We start from the raw sequence: 15761 nt of genomic DNA on the forward strand, positions 1-15761 counted from the left end.
GAGCTTGAGGAAATCCTCAAAGTACTTGTTAATAGCTTTAGGCACATAAATATTGCTTCTGTATTTGTCACTATATGCATTTGAGCAACCGGGGTCTCCTGGGCTGGGAGGAGACGAACAGGACAGTCCTCTACGCCTGTGAGCACTACGGTTTTGCATATTTAATTTCTCTAGGAAGCATTTGGCAGCAGTCGATGCCATAAAAGCTGGTGCTGGCAGAAATTATCCACCTGATAGCTTCTGCAAATACTGTTTTGGTCTGCACTTTGCACTTGTCTGCTTGGCTGGAAGTATCCAGTGTTTGAACCGGGCCAGGAGATCCCCAGGAGTTATTTCTCTCCCTAGACTGACTGATGCTTCAGCCTGCATTTCCAGCGACAACACTTAGATGTACAGTCTGCATTTTTGTATTGTGAAGATGCTGCGAAATTTCCTGGAAACTGTCTGCTTTTGCAAATATTCCGGCAAGCAGAGCATTACTGTGTCACTATACTCAGGTAATAAGGGCTGAATCCCACGGCTGTGTCCCCACTGTCACCGCTATATTAAAGTTCGCCATTAGCATTTCTAGGGGAAATCAGAGCAGCTGTTCCCAGCCTGCTGTTTTCTCCGTAAACAGACTTGTGTTGCCTCAACAGCCGTCGTGACTCGGCGTGACTCGGCTCCGGGGCTCGAGCCTGAGCGGATTTTCCGCCTGGAGCCCTCTCCTGGAGGAAAAGGCAGCCTGGCTGGCGGGGAGAGCACGAGAGGCGAGAGGGGCGCTTGCTCCTGTGTCCGGGCCCTGAGGGCAGCGCTGGGGCTGGGGAGGTCCCTGGCCTTGCCGTGAGGGCTGGGGAGGCCGGAGAGGGGGACGCAGAGGTGCTGGGAGAGGGGAACCCCAGGCCCTGCTCTCGCAGAGTCCTCTGGGCATTTTACACCGAAATCCTTGGGGTGAGCGAGCTGCAAGCTGGGCTTCTGGCCCCCTCCCTCTCCCCGAGTGCCAGCCCAGCTGGCAGAGCTCTGGCCATGCCTCTCCCGCGCAGCTTCTCGGGGGGCCCTGCCACCCCGCAGCCGCCTCCAGCACCTGCGTCCAAAGCCATCCCTGGGGACGCCGTGAGCTCGGGCCGTCCCCTCGGTCTGGGGAGGGGACCAAACCAGCAGCTCCCAGCGCTGTCGGAGCGCTCTCTCCAGTATGCTGCCTTTAATAAGGGGAGATCCCCTCAGCCGCTGTTTTTAAAAGCAAGCGGCAGCTACCATTGCTTTTTTCGGCATGCCCGGGAGCAGAGGGGGTTTCGGAGCAGGCTGCTGGGCTGAATCTGCAGGAGCAGGGGAGCCCAATGGCCGGATCCTGCCCAGGCTTAGGGGCGAGGGAGGCACCGAAAAGCCCCGTGGAGCCAGCAGAGCCCTGGGACATGCATGCGAGCAGGACACTCAGCGGCGCCCAGAGGACTTTTTAGGAAGAAACAGCAGTTTCTGGTGTCAGGCACCTCCAGGGAGAGGCAGCAGCTGAGCTGGGGTTAAGGGATCAGCGCTCAGGCTGTGGCTGGCTAACCCTTGCCCTGACCGGGCTCTGCACGCCTTTTTTTTAAAGCCTCCATGAAAAAATAATTTCCACTTCATAAGGACTTTGTGGGGCCCAACTGACTGACACTTGCAAAACAGGCTAAGCTCACTTTACAGAAATAATCTGACGTCGGAGCCGCGTGGAGGCCGCTCTCACAGCTAGCCTCCCCACAGCAGGGGCTCACGGGGGGCTTTCTCCCCCCAAGAAATGCTCTTTTTTTGCCCCCACCGGCCAGCAGCGCGCGGCACGCCAGCCGGAGAGGTGGCTTGTCCCGGCTGGCCGTGGCGGCTGCCGACGGCATGGAGCGGAGCTCGCCTTTCCCACCGCCCTGGATGCGGGGCTGACCACTCCCCCTCCCTTTGAATAGGCGGCCCTGCTGCAAACACCATGGTATTTCCATCCTCTCCCGCTCCAGCGCAGAGGATAGCGCCAGGTAGTTGGGAAGAGATCGGAGACAAGTGTGGCAAGCCGTGGAGGACATAACCGTTTTCCCCGGTCTCTCAGAGAAGTAGTAAGTGACGGCGGGGAGAGGTTCTTTTTAAACTCTTTTGTGGGCTGTAGGTACCTGTGTTCATTTTCAGGACATCTAAGATTTGTTTTGCTAATGATTTACTTTTGCTCTCCCCATTAACAGTTTCACTCCATCATTGATTCGTGTGTTTGCTAATAGCACGGCGGGATTTTGTAAATATCTGAGCTATTCCCCTAAAAATCCATTTTCCATAGGGCATATAAAGTTTATATGTGTGTTTAGGAGAACACTATTGTTTTCCTCACCTAGGGGTAGAAGGCTGCTCCTAGGCATTACTACAGTCAGTTGAGTTTGCAGTTCATTTTGTTTTTCCGAGTTGCCTATGTTTTGATGCTGCTGGTTTGTTTTTGTTGCGAGGCAGGGGGAGAAGCGGAGCGCCCGGGCTCAGACGCTCGCTCAGCTCCCTCCAGCCAGCACAGCGCTGTGCTGCGCGCACGCTGGCTTTCCCCCCCGGTACGGGGGGCTGAGGACTGCTTGTAAGGGGGTTGTTTCTGCACCTCTGCATGTTTTTAATAGCAACGGTATCCTCCAACAGGCAGAAAATGCCACATGGGCCAGCGTTTGCTTTTGGGAGCAGCTGGAGCTCAGAGCCCTGACATGCGGCAGCCGCAGGGATTTGCAGATATGTTGTTGCCATTCCCTGGGAAGGGCACAATCCTGCCTCTCTCACCCAGCCGAAAATGCCAGCGGGATCCGTGAGTGCCCGAGAAGCACAGTCAAGGCCTTCCACGTTCCTATTAGCCTCTAAATTATTGCTTTGCATGTGGCCACTCATTTGGTATTACAGTTACCATCGACTTCCCATCCAGTGCTGTCAACTGACACCTTTGGGGGCTGTGGGCTGGCTCCAGCGTGGTTTCCTGGTTACAGGCTGTTCGTGCTGCCTCTAATTCTGCTGGTTTTTATCTTGCCCCTGAATGTCATGTAAACAATTTTCTGGCAAGCCAGATATTTTGGGCTACCCAGACATTTTCACCTGGGGCAGCAGAGAATGGCAGTGTTTATCTGGTGGCTTTAGTTTTTAGGGAAGTCTGTTGTGCATCCAACATCTGTGCACATCTGTGCATCGGTATTTCTGTGTCACCTGCCCTCAGCCTCTCTGCTGTGCTTCAGGGTCCCACGTGCTCTCAGAGGCACCAAGCAGCCCCGGGTTATTGCCCCCTTTGCACATTTGGCAAGCTGAGGCACAGAGAAACTAAGCATGATCGAGCTTTCTAAAGCCGTTTGGATACCTAATGGTGACGAGAGGTGCCCAGTGGGATTTTCAAAGCGCCAGCAGAGCTGGCTGCTCTGCGGCAGCTGATCTCTCACTGAATAACGAGAAACATATCCGCTTCTTCCCCACTCCGCTTTGCCCCACTTGAGGATCTGGTCCATGATGTTGTGCTTTAAGTCTGTTCCTTCACGGAGGGAAATGCATGAGGGAAATAACAGGTGACCTAATTACCCCCTCCCTCCTGTTCACATCTTCCTGCAATTACAAATAGCAATTATGATCTGAGAGCGCAGCACGATTTAATGGCGACGGCTGCTCTGGTTTAGTGTCTCACCTAAACCTGCGTCCTTGGCAGGACTTCCAGATGTCAGTTTACTATAGATTTGATGGTGCTGTCGATGGCAGCATTATTTTAGCTTAATCATAAAATAGTGATAGCTAGTATTTTTTTTTTTCATGGACTAATGAGTTGGGTAAAGGAGAAGTCTAAATCAGAAAGTGGTTTAGTGCCAAGCTCAGGGAGCAAGGGCTTGTGTGTGCATGTATGTATCTGGCTGGTCCAAACCTTAACCAACCTGGTGCTGTCTTGCTAGCGCTGTAATCCAGCCTGGATAGAGTTGGTCCATCCAAGTGGGAAGGCTCTTAAGGCACCATCAAATCTGCTTCAGATCTGGCAGCCGCTGCAGAAAGAAAGGGCACGGCATTAAAGCAGATAGCGGTGTGCTGACAAGCCGCCCCCTCCCTGCCCTCCTGGGCACGCCGTCCCCAGAAACAGTGCGGACAACATCCTTAAAGCGCCGCTAATCCAACGGCAATCGCTGCCGTGGCGTTAAGATAACGGCTTAGGGGCTCAGATGCTCGACCTCTCTCCCTCACTTTCTACGTCAAGCCATTTAATCGCTTTGAGTATTTACAGAGAGTGCAGAAGGGCTCTGGCTGTGTTTACCATAGCATCATTATTTACCATTCTTCCTGGCTTCCCCTCAGTAAATTAGGTATTATCTTTGCCATTGCTGCAAAGTTTCAAAATCATAATAAATGTAAATTCCCATGATGTGAAACGGAGACAGCAGGCAGCAATCTGTTAAAAAGCATGTTTTGTAAATAGTCTTCTCTGCAGCAAGTGAAGCATGCTCATTTGTACTGCTTGTATCCCTGCATTAGGAATGCTCCTTTTATTTTAAAGTTGGTGCCAGGATTTGATGAACTGAATGAGTTTTTAATGTACCAGCAGATCTACAAACACTGTTTCTCCTGGGACTTAAATTGGCAGACAGCCTGGAAAATGCCAGCATTTCACAGGTTAAAACCTTGCGGAAGAATGTCATTTCCATGAGCTATTTTCCCCACCCCCTCGGAGATGATAAATTATTACTTGATGCAAAAATAAAATGGCCATCACTAAGCAGCTTCGGGTCAGCGAGCCACCCCGACGCAGCAGCCCACGGAGGATGGTTGCATTGGAGGTGTGCAATTTTTAAAGACTTTGTTCAGGTTCTTGAGGACAGAAATGCTGCGATGGGGTTGCGAGTGTTGTCCCTTCCTCCCGGCTCCCTGCCTAAGCTGGCGGAAGGGGAACCTTCTTGGTTTATCAGGATGGAGAAAAGCACCCAGATCCTGTTTTGCGGCCGTCCCCAGTGTGGTACCCTCATGTGACACTTTAACTGAGACGCCAGCCTGGGACTGATGGGTACGGGATGGGCAGAGGCTGAGCGTGGCCCTGCGACCCAGAAATTGGGGAGCAATCTGAGCCCTGGGCTTTTACAAAAGACAGCGGGGATCCGTGCAGAGACCGCTAAACTGGGAAACAGAGAGGGGGGCTGCTGGCCTTGTCTCTGCCGCAGGAAAGTCCTCCAGCCTCGCTCTGCCTCCCCATTCCCCATCTTTTAAACAGTATAATACTGAGATCCTTTATGGCATTATTGTGAAGGGTCTTCATAAACATAGCACACAAATTTAGCCTTGCTTTAATATGTATTTTTTTACTCCCTCCTAACTTCTGCAAAGGTGTATGTGTTCATCATGGGGAGGAAAAAATAGTTTTTCCCTTTTCACACTAAATTTGGTAGTTAATTAAAAGAAATCTCCTGTAAAAGAGGAGGGATGAAATGAAAATTTTAATTTAGCTTAGAAATGACCCAAGAGTCTAATAGCTTTGGCTGGTATTTGATCGAGCCCTAAAAAAAAATGCTGCTCCTCCCACACGTTTTCACAATAAGACTCAAATAATAATAGCAAACAATAACCCTGAAGTCAAGCTGTTAAGTCATTAAGGATTTTACCAAATGGTTCAGATCCCGCTTTTATTTATTAACAGTTCTCAGCACGCTGCGGTTCTTGATTATCTTGGTGTAAATCTGCAGTTATTCCCCTAATATTGGCCGAGTTACCTGACGTGCAGAACGCTGGCGTTGAGGGCAGGATTTAGTCGGGCTGCAAGCTCCTGAGTGGTCATTAAAGCTACCTCCTGGCATCCAAAGGGAGGAGAGGAACTGTTGAGGCTCATCTTAGAGGAAGCTAAAGAGAAGAAAAATATCACCTGAACATCAGGGAAACTTGCTGACAGTGAGAGATGTATTGGGCTGTGAAGTAGTTTCCTATGGGAAGTGGTGGAAGTTCTGTTAAAATTAGCCCAGACAAAGCATGCCAGAGCTCCCTTTCTGAAGTCATCTTGCCTCCTGCTGCCAGCCTTGCATTCCTGTTTTCCCAGAGCATAATTTTGGGGTGTGTGTCTGCACAGAATCTGCTCACCTGCTCTGCCTGTTTGCTAGCAGGGTTGGTCTTCTCCATCCCTCCCGCAGCCTAATGCTGGCATCTCTTTGTCCTGTAACTGGAGCCTGGTCACCCCCAAAATGCGTATCGGCTTTTGGGAGGGGCCAAGTTTAATGTGTATTTTTAGCTGGACCTGCCTTGAACAGCCACAGCTCTGAGAAACTTTGGTTGCCCAAGCTGTACTGTGCTTCTGAGCAATGGACACTTTCTCACAGTGCAGCTTGCCACAGCGCGTGCAGGGGAATAGAAACAAATAGAAAAGCAAGCAGCCTTCGCTATAAATCTCTGGGCTAGAGATGATAGCTCCCCTTTCCCAGTGAGAGGCTCAGGAGGGGATTGCCGGTGCTGCATTAAAGCTCTGTGGCAATCTTATTGATATTCATTATCGCATGAAGCCTTGTCCTGGGTGTCGGGATGGGTTTAGCGCTTCTCCTGTGAGCGCGGCGAGGCCGCTTTGAGCGTTAACGCGTGGCCCTTTGCTGGAAGGTTCAGACAGTGAGGCGTCCTGAGAAAAATGCAAATGATATTCAGCGAGGCGTGAAAGCCGTTCTCAAGAACCGGTGCGACGTAGGTGTCTTGATCGAAAAAAAAGAAACAATTGCTTATTGCACAAGCTGCAAAGCAGGAAAAAAACGCTGCTCATGGTTACTGCTGTGCTAAGGCTGCAACTCTCACAAGTGTGCGGTGTTGAAATAGCTGGGCCAGCCCAGTGATTTCTTTGCCTCCATTTATTTTGCAGTGTCTGCCTTGTTTTGGGAACAAACAGTTTGGCAACATTCATCCTAACTCAGAGCAAGAGAGAGATCAGTCATGTTGACGTGAGACAGTTATACTTGTTTTAGGTTAGGCTTGGGGACAGGCGTGTGATTCAACGGGATTGAGTTACCGTGGTCTGAGACTTACCATTCGTTAGCTGAGTCGCAGAAATGGGCTCCGTGCGCCTTCTTGGTTTTACCCAGCTGCAGGGCGACCCAGCTGCAAGGAGATTTAAATGTGTTTTTAATGCCTAGTTAGAGTGCATGAGGATGTGCTCAGACGCAAACGGATGAGTTAAGGCTTCTCAGCCACAGTAACTTGCAGCGTGTGTGCTTCTGGGTTGCTGTAAGTGCAAAATGAAGTGTGCTAGCTGTTCTTTCACCATGTAGGTAGTGTCAAGTTTTGTGAATTAAACGGCATTAAAAAAAGAGAAGTTAAAAAAAAACACTGGTGTTGGAGCAAAAGTTAGCAATAATAAGCAGGAAATGATGATAATAATTTAATACGCATACACACGCAGGTGTTTCACATTTGGCCATTAGTCACACAGCACGGTGGGGAGAGGCTATCTGGAGCCCCCGCTGAGACCCCCTCCCGTGGCGGTGAGTGAGGCGCGGCTGGAGCCGGCCCTGCCGATCGCCTCGACATCGCAGGGCACGTGCTAGCCCTGTCCCCGGGGTGAGGAGCAAGCCGTGGGGAGGCTCGGAGCGGGTGTGGGAGCTGTGCCGGGCCGCAACGTCGCTTTGGACAGCCGGGCAGTACGGTCAGTGGGACAGGAGGTCTGCAGAAACCATGCGGCAGGTATTTCGGAGGAGCCCGCACTGCTGCGCCCTCAGAGAGGCCGAAGCAGTGGCAGCTCTTCCCTCTCGGGCTGTGCTGTACACCAGCACGATGAAAACAGCCGTTCCCTTCGGCTCCGAGTCACATCCTGCCTGAGCGAGTCCTTCCCAGCTACTCCCCCTTTACCGTTTCCTTCCAGCACCTTTCAGTCATACACCAAACGCAAAGTTCATCGGCCCTGTGTTCTCTCCTGAGCATTTAAAGGAGAGAAGGAGAAACACCTACCTGTTGGCAAAGAGAACCAGATTTCAGCTCCTCCACCTCACCCACACGAACAAGCCAGCAGATAACTAAAAATCCCATCTAGTGAACAGCACCAGGAAAAAGACTTGCTCAGGGGAGTGCATCCCATTCCAGTAACAACACGCGAAACTTTGACACACTCCTCTGAGCTGAGATGGACGTTTGCCACGCTGCAGATGAGTTGGGAGTAGGGCCTGGGGTCTCTGCAGCTCAAGGGAGAGCTACAGCAAGGGGGACATAAGCTAATCGAGGAAGAGAGCTTCCTCCAGAAGATCTCTCTCGAAAATGGAGAAGTTTTTTGCTGAAAACAAATTGGTTTTGAAGAAACTTCTACAGGAATAGTGCTGATGTCAACAAGCTGGTTTTTTTGTCCAAAAAAAAAAAAAAGGAAACAATTTCTCACCAGTTCTACGGCAAAGGAAACATGATCTCATCTATCCTCTGAGTAGCTCTATCAGCTTCCAGCTGATAATTCATTCACCGTCATCAGGCTCCCATCACAGTTTACACCAATGGGTTTGCGTTGTTAGTATATACACACAATCACAAAATCCGCTTTTAAGGCAGATCTTTTTTTTGTAACTTTTCCAGTTTAAGCTAATTAAAGACGATAGTGTAATCCTACCTTTGTAGAGCTGTGGCAAAGCATAGGTTATGCGGTTGGTTTAGCCGATACTGTCCACTTCTGCGGCGTGCCAGGCTTCTGCAGCAGGGCACCCAGCGTCCGTTTCCATCTCCGCAGGCACCTTGGGGATGATGAGCTACTACATGGACACAACCATCGGCGGTCCGGCCCCCTATCCGTTGGCTCGTCCTGGAGTGATGGTAAGAGAGGAGACTGGGTTAATTTGTTAATCCCAGCGGAGGGGGGGGTTTGTCTCTGCTTGCCGAGGCGGCTGGTTAAGTGTAATGTATATTAGTATACAAGCGCGCGCGTGCGGCTGGCAGACCGGGCTCGGTGACCGCTCACGGGCTGCTCTTAATGCCCCCGGTTGCAGTGGCCGCCTGAATATATCCTGCTTTCTCAGAGTGTCTTATATATAAATATATATTATTTAGACAGATATTTAGGCTGTTACTTAGACAAATCGCATTAATGGGCATTTAAGCAGAGACGTGATGGCTAATGTTTCAGGCCCTCGACAAGGCCAGAGGTGAGGCGCTGGGCGACACAGAAGCCTTGCTGCAAAGCAAAATTTCCACCAGATTAGGGACAAAAAGCCATTTTCACACAAGAAATATCTGTCGCATGGCTCAATACCTCTCCTTTAAACAGGTCCAAGCACAGACTTGGCATTTGAAGTGTTAACTGGAAATGAAGAAAAACTATTTTCCCTGGAAGAAAACGATATGAATTGAGGGAAAAATGATAAATCCTGGATTTGTGTGTGTGAATATACATACACATGCACATATATATACACACACATCGTATTTATATATATATATAAAATATATAAATATATATAGAGTGTGTGTGTCTATAAAAATAGATATATAAAAGCATCTAAAATATTCATTTTATATATAGGTATAGTTTACACTTGCATTTCTTATATATACACACATATAAAATATATAATGTATACATAAAAATATATATAACATACTTTTGTGTGTGTATATACAAATTATCCACACATATATATTTTATATTTATATAAAAAGAATATAATGAAAATTATATCCTGGGATTATTTTTTTATAGTCTCATATATTTTATATTTAAAAATATTTTAAATATGTGTATATAAACAGACGTGTTTCTTACAAAACAGGTTGTCATTTTTGTCCTACATAATGTGTGTGTGCGTGTGCAGACTACACGCTATGTATGTGTATTATATGTAGGTCTTATAAGCATGTATGCACATTTAACACATAAATGTGTCATACGTGTGTTTATAACCCTATATAAATTATGGAAACAACATAGAAAATTTGTGTTATATTTTACTAGGTAATATATAGTGATATAATAATTATATTTAGTAAATATGTATAGGATATGAACAGGAACGTGTGTAAAAGTGGCCTTCTGCTTACCGGGAGCTGCCTGGGCCCGGGGAGGCCTGAGGGGCCGGGGGGCCCTGCCCTGGGGGGCTGGGGGTTGGGGGGTCCTGCCCCAGGGAGCCGGGGGGTGGGGGGCCGGGGGGTCCTGCCCCAGGGAGCCGGGGGTTGGGGGGTCCTGCCCCAGGGAGCCGGGGGTTGGGGGGCCGGGGGGTCCTGCCCCAGGGAGCCGGGGGTTGGGGGGCCGCATCGCGGCCCTGAGGCGCCGGAGCCCCGAGGCCGCCTCCCCTCAGGACCAGGCCGCGGCGGGCGGCGAGGCCTGGCGGCCCCTTCGCTCGGGCGCTCGCCCAGAGGGGCCTCGCGCCGCTGAGGGGGCCTCGTGCTCCTGAGGGGGCCTCGTGCTCCTGAGGGGGCCTCGCGCTGCTGAGGGGGCCTCGCGCTGCTGAGGGGGCCTCGCGCTCCTGAGGGGGCCTCGCGCTGCTGAGGGGGCCTCGTGCTCCTGAGGGGGCCTCGCGCTCCTGAGGGGGCCTCGCGCTGCTGAGGGGGCCTCGCGCTGCTGAGGGGGCCTCGCGCTCCTGAGGGGCCTCGTGCTCCTGAGGGGGCCTCGCGCTGCTGAGGGGCCTCGTGCTGCTGAGGGGGCCTCGTGCTCCTGAGGGGCCTCGTGCTGCTGAGGGGGCCTCGCGCTGCTGAGGGGGCCTCGTGCCCCTGAGGGGGCCTCGCGCTCCTGAGGGGCCTCGTGCTCCTGAGGGGGCCTCGCGCTGCTGAGGGGCCTCGTGCTGCTGAGGGGGCCTCGCGCTGCTGAGGGGGCCTCGCGCCCCTGAGGGGGCCTCGCGCTGCTGAGGGGGCCTCGTGCTGCTGAGGGGGCCTCGTGCTCCTGAGGGGGCCTCGTGCTCCTGAGGGGCCTCGTGCTCCTGAGGGGCCTCGCGCTCCTGAGGGGGCCTCGTGCTCCTGAGGGGGCCTCGTGCTGCTGAGGGGGCCTCGCGCTCCTGAGGGGGCCTCGTGCTCCTGAGGGGGCCTCGTGCTGCTGAGGGGGCCTCGCGCCCCTGAGGGGCCTCGCGCTGCTGAGGGGGCCTCGCGCCGCTGAGGCGGGGAGCCGCTCCCCACGGCGCCCGCTCTGTCCCCCGCGCCTCACGGCCCGGTTTTTAGGGCTGCCTCCGGCCGCCACCGCCGAGCCTGGGGCTGGCCTCGGCCCCCGACAAGGTGGGAGCAGGAGAGGAGCCGGCCAAAGCCGCGAGCTCCTTTCTCCCTCTGCTGGCGCGCGGCGGTCTGGCCGGAGCCCTGCGTCCCCGGGGAGCCACCATGGCCCGGGGCCTTGGCCCTGGGAGCGCTGCCGCCCGCCCGCCCGCCCGCGCGGGGCCTCGGGGGGCCAAAGGGGTGAGCGAGGGGCGAAGCGGGGCCGGTGCGGCGGTGGCGACGCGCTGCCCGCCCCGGGTGTCGCGGGGCCGCGGAGCTGAGCTCGCCGTTCCCAGAGCCGCCCGCGTTCCGCTGAGGTTTAGCTTCCCTTCGCCTTGTGTTGCTTGGCTCGGCTTTCGGAAGCCAAACTGCAAACTGCCGCTTCTTTTTGTTGTTGTTTTGCATTTGAATGGGGATGAAAACGCAGGGTTTTGTAACGTGCTGCGAGAAGGGCTTCTTCGGAGACCTGCTGCCGGGTGGGCGCTCCCGGCTCCGCTCGCCTGCCGACCCGATGTTTTTCTCTCCCCGTTGCGCTCAGAAGCAAGGTGCTGCCAGCTCCTACGAAGACCCTTGGATGACCTGCGGGTTTCAGTCCACCTGCTACCAGCAAAGGACGTGCTACCCCGGCTGGGATGAGTCCGCCATTCAGGAGGTGCCCACGGGCTTGGAGCACTACGGCACAGGTAGGACGGCCTTTCCGCGAAGATGGGGGAGAAGGAGGACACGAGCGCGTGAGCAGGGAAAGCGGCCGCTTGCCCCTCTTGGTGCAACTGGGCAGCGTGTTTAAATGGGAAGAGCAGCTCCGGTGTCTGTGGAGTCCTGCTCTGCGGGTGAATCTGAGGGAGAAGTGCGATGCTCTTACCGTACGACACCTGCTCATGTCCTCCTTGTCTCATTTTTCCTACCACACTTTACGTTTGCTTTCCTCCCCAGGCCTGACTTAACATAAGGCAGGCTGAAATGGCTGTGCATTAGGAGCATTTTGTCCTCTAGCTTAAGTAGCAACAGTATCGCCCCTGGAAAGCAGATCTGTACCTGTCTCCCTGCTCTCTTCTGGCCGGCACTGTGTGAGGGTCTCCCTCAGTGGAGATGGGGCTAGAGAGCAGAAAAAGCCGCAACGCTGCTTAGCCTAAATAAAGATCCTTCTCCTGCTGGAGCAATGGAAGTGATGCGGTGAGTGCTGCAGGCCGGGAGTTTTGTTCCTCCCCTCCTTTGCGTGGGTGCCTAGCCGGGAGAAGGTGTCTCTGCTCTTCCAGGTGGCGACTTCTGCTAGGCATGGTTGTGTGCATGTCCCTCTTGGAACAGGAATTGCAGTTCGGTGACAACAAGGCTTCTCCATGGGGCCTTGACAGGCCCTGGGTCTCTGAGAGGATAATGTGCGCAGGAGCAAGCCGGATCTGCCCACCAGCTGGCTGCATCCTCACTGTTTCCAGCTTTCCTAGCGGCATTAGCACTGCCTTTAGCTGGAGCGACTTCTTGCAGGTTGCTTTTGAGAGGCAGTGTGGCCTCCACTGAGCACGGCGGGGAGCCTGGGACTCCTGAATTTTAATTCTGGTGTCACAATAACTTTCTGTGTCTGCTTCTGGGTCTCTTGCCCTTGCAGCTCAACTCTCTTCTCTTGCTGCCGGTGGTGGTGGTGGGGTGTTGAGGCACTGCAGAATAACCCCAGCTGGAGCTGGGTGGGTCACTCTCTGCTGTCAGGGCTATATGGTTGTCACGTGCTGTACAGTTAAGGCAATTCACTGACTTTGACTAGATGATTACATTCTCAAATGTATTCATAATTTGAAAGTCGTTACAAAATTGCCAGTGACTAATTCTTGCCCTGCACGTTGTTCAGCCTGTGCATCTCGAAGCTGAACTTGCAGTTTGGGCTGCTTCTTGTATAACCAACTGACTCAGTGCAGATCTCGGAGTGGACAGTTGGTACTCTTTCTTGCGAGGGGGATGGGGAAGGGTTACCCAGAGATGAGGCTTTAGCAAAGAGCTTTGGACCTTGGTGCAAGCCCTGTTTGCGCCGTGGAGTGTGCAATGTTCGCTGACCCTTACGATTTGGAGGCTTCCCCTGTCCACAGCAAGCAGATCTGGGCTTGACAGTGGTTTTAGGAAGGTGTGCCTCCAAGTTTCAGTTCCCCACATGTACCATGGCAAAAGAGAGGGCTGAGGTATGCTATGGCACAGGCCAACTATATAACTAAGTAAAAGAGCTCAAGTTGCATGAATGTGACCTTTGCAAAGGGCCAATATGAAGTTTATGTTTCGCTTAAGTCCCACATAAGCCTATCGTGAAGCACTTAAATCCCATGTAAGCTTTTGCATGGCATGTGCTGGTCTTCTGTGACTTGTTCCCGGCTCGTTAGTTATGCACATCGGCCCCTTGGGAGGGGAAAAGCCCTGATGTTTAGAGACTCTTTGCAGCTAAAGAGTTCAGCAGAACCAGTGACTGTTGCGGTCAAATGTGCAGTTTGAAATCTCTCCTTGGCAAATATTCAGGCATTTCGGATTTTTTTTCCTTTGGTGAGCACTTGCGTGTTAGCCAGAGATGGACACAGAGAGCTGTGCCTGTGGTTGGAGCAAAACTCCGATGTCTATTCCCAGCCGTTCTTATTTCAGCTATTTGCTCAACTCCTGTGGGTGACCTTTCTCAGCATGATGTCAACTCTGCTCTGATGAAATCTGCCCTTGCAGCATTTGGATTTACTCAAACATTTTGCAAATCTGTGCCTGGAAAGTTCTCTTTGCATTTTTCCCTACCCTCTCCCCTTTTCTGTGAAAGTGCTCTCTCCAAGGACCAACATATCTACAACCCAGATCTTCATAACCCCATGCTGGGTCTGTGAAATCTCTTGCTGCAAAGACTGGAGCCTGGTTCAGACCTCAGTAAAGTCAGTAAAAAAGCTGTCATTGACTTGAACAGGGTTAGATCAAACTTTCAATACCTGGGTACTGCTAGGATAGGCCTCTGAGTCTCTTTCTGTACCTAAGAATTACTTTTCAGTTCTTCCGGTTGCACTGCAAGGTACTCTTTCTCTGATTTTCTTCTTCGCGCTGTCGTTTCTTCAGTCTAGAGCATTTTCTAATTTTAAATGAGAGGAAACTCTCATTTGTATATACCGCTAGGAACATTCTTTCGTTTCTCCTTTGTGCTTCGGTGCACATTAGAACCATTCATTTGTCGTCTATTCTTCTGGTGTGCTGGAGGCTATTTTGGTTTTCATGGTCGTGGTGTTGGTAAGAGAAACAAGTCAACAAGGAAAAATGCAAGTGTGAATATGTCTTCTCACAATAGAAACCCACAACACTTCTAAAAGTTTTAGAGTTGCTTGCATTTAGAGAAGATATGTTGCCTTTGAAGCTTGGGTGAGTTTATTTACACTGTGCTTGAAGTCAGATAAGATTATTCAGTGATACGGATAAGGAAAACCTGACTTGGATCTAGCTTGATCATACAGACAAGTTTTGGCTAGGAAGAGAGATGTTTTTCTTGGTAATTTTTTTTAAGGCAAAAATTTGCCAATATTCAGTTTTATTCGTTAGTTTGCTACCACAGTCTGCAGTGTATAGCGTTACCGCCCAGAAATCAGCCCAGAATGGGTTGGAAGTAAGTCAGGGACGCATCCCAAAGATGAAGGAAAAGAACTGCAAGAATGGAGCTAGTGCTTCTTTATGAAAACTAGCTCTATCCCCTCGGATAGGTGGGAATAGGAGTGCAGAGGCCGTAGCACATTAACCTGCTGCCCGGCGGCCCAAAGCTAAGGGTGCCGTGTGCCTGCCGGGAGGTTCGTAGGCAGAGCTGAGCGCCGGGGCTGCCGAAGGCTGAGGGACGCCGAGAGTCGCGCCTCGCACCGGGACGTCGGTGTGCTTTGGGGCAGGAGAGATGAAGGGAGCTCATGCGTCGCTGTGTTGCTGGACCCCAGGAGACCAGCTCAGGCTGTTTCTTAGCTAGGAAACAGGGCTGGCTTTGTCGTGCTGTGGAGGAAGCAGCCGGCTGCCTCCTCTCCTTTCCTATCTGGCTAAATATATTTAATCCCTTGGGTAGCAGTATCCTACTCTTACCAGCTGGTAATAGCATCTGAGGGCTTTGCTATGCCTACACTGGTTATCCAGGGCTCTGCGAAAGAGTAACAAGCCTGTTCTCCGGGGAAACGTGGCCACATGGGCCCAGAAATTGCTACCAGCTACTGGCACTGGTGGCTCACTTAAGAGAGCATAAACTTGTTGCCCACCCGTTCATGGCCAAAACGGAGGCCTTGTGGCAGCCGGTAGCAGAGCAGACCTTTCCCTCCTGTCGTCCAGCGTCTCAGGCAGGTTGGAAGCTGGCGTGGGTCCCTCATTTGTCTGGTATCCAGAAGGTTGGGCACAAAGGTGAAGTGGAGGGAAAGATTCGATAGCAATATTACGATTTTGGCAGTGGCAGTGCTGCACCGCCTTTTTGAGCCAAGGTCATTTTGACAGCCCTTTCCACTACGAACTGGTTTATTTTCTGTAGTGATAAGGGAGATAAAGCTGTTTTTAATGGCAAGAGAAAGATGGAATGACTCTAGATGAAGAAGTTTCTATGACTGTTGCTGTGCTGAATTAGTACATTTGGAGTGAAGGTGCTCTCAGCCTTTCAGACAGTGTGAGTGCATTTGCGGGAACGATCCCACTCTCGCTGAAGAAAATGGGATTGGCTT

General features: G+C 51.8%; 1 protein-coding gene across 3 annotated transcripts in view; it reads left to right on the forward strand.

Annotated features, from left to right (window-relative positions):
* Positions 1-1924: 1924 nt before the first annotated feature.
* ETS1 (ETS proto-oncogene 1, transcription factor) overlaps positions 1925-15761 on the forward strand; it is a 71751-nt gene continuing 57914 nt past the window's right edge. Inside the window, exons 1-3 of one of the 3 annotated variants that reach the window (XM_064524340.1) lie at positions 1925-2054; positions 8645-8727; positions 11624-11768. In XM_064524340.1, coding sequence (XP_064380410.1) covers positions 8656-8727; positions 11624-11768 — 217 coding nt within the window. In that variant the 5' untranslated portion in view covers positions 1925-2054; positions 8645-8655. The remainder of the gene's footprint in view (positions 2055-8644; positions 8728-11623; positions 11769-15761) is intronic. The other 2 variants (XM_026097286.2, XM_026097287.2) reach the window with 2 other exon arrangements.

This window comes from Dromaius novaehollandiae, chromosome 21, assembly GCF_036370855.1.
Source record: "Dromaius novaehollandiae isolate bDroNov1 chromosome 21, bDroNov1.hap1, whole genome shotgun sequence".
NCBI classification, from domain to species: domain Eukaryota; kingdom Metazoa; phylum Chordata; class Aves; order Casuariiformes; family Dromaiidae; genus Dromaius; species Dromaius novaehollandiae.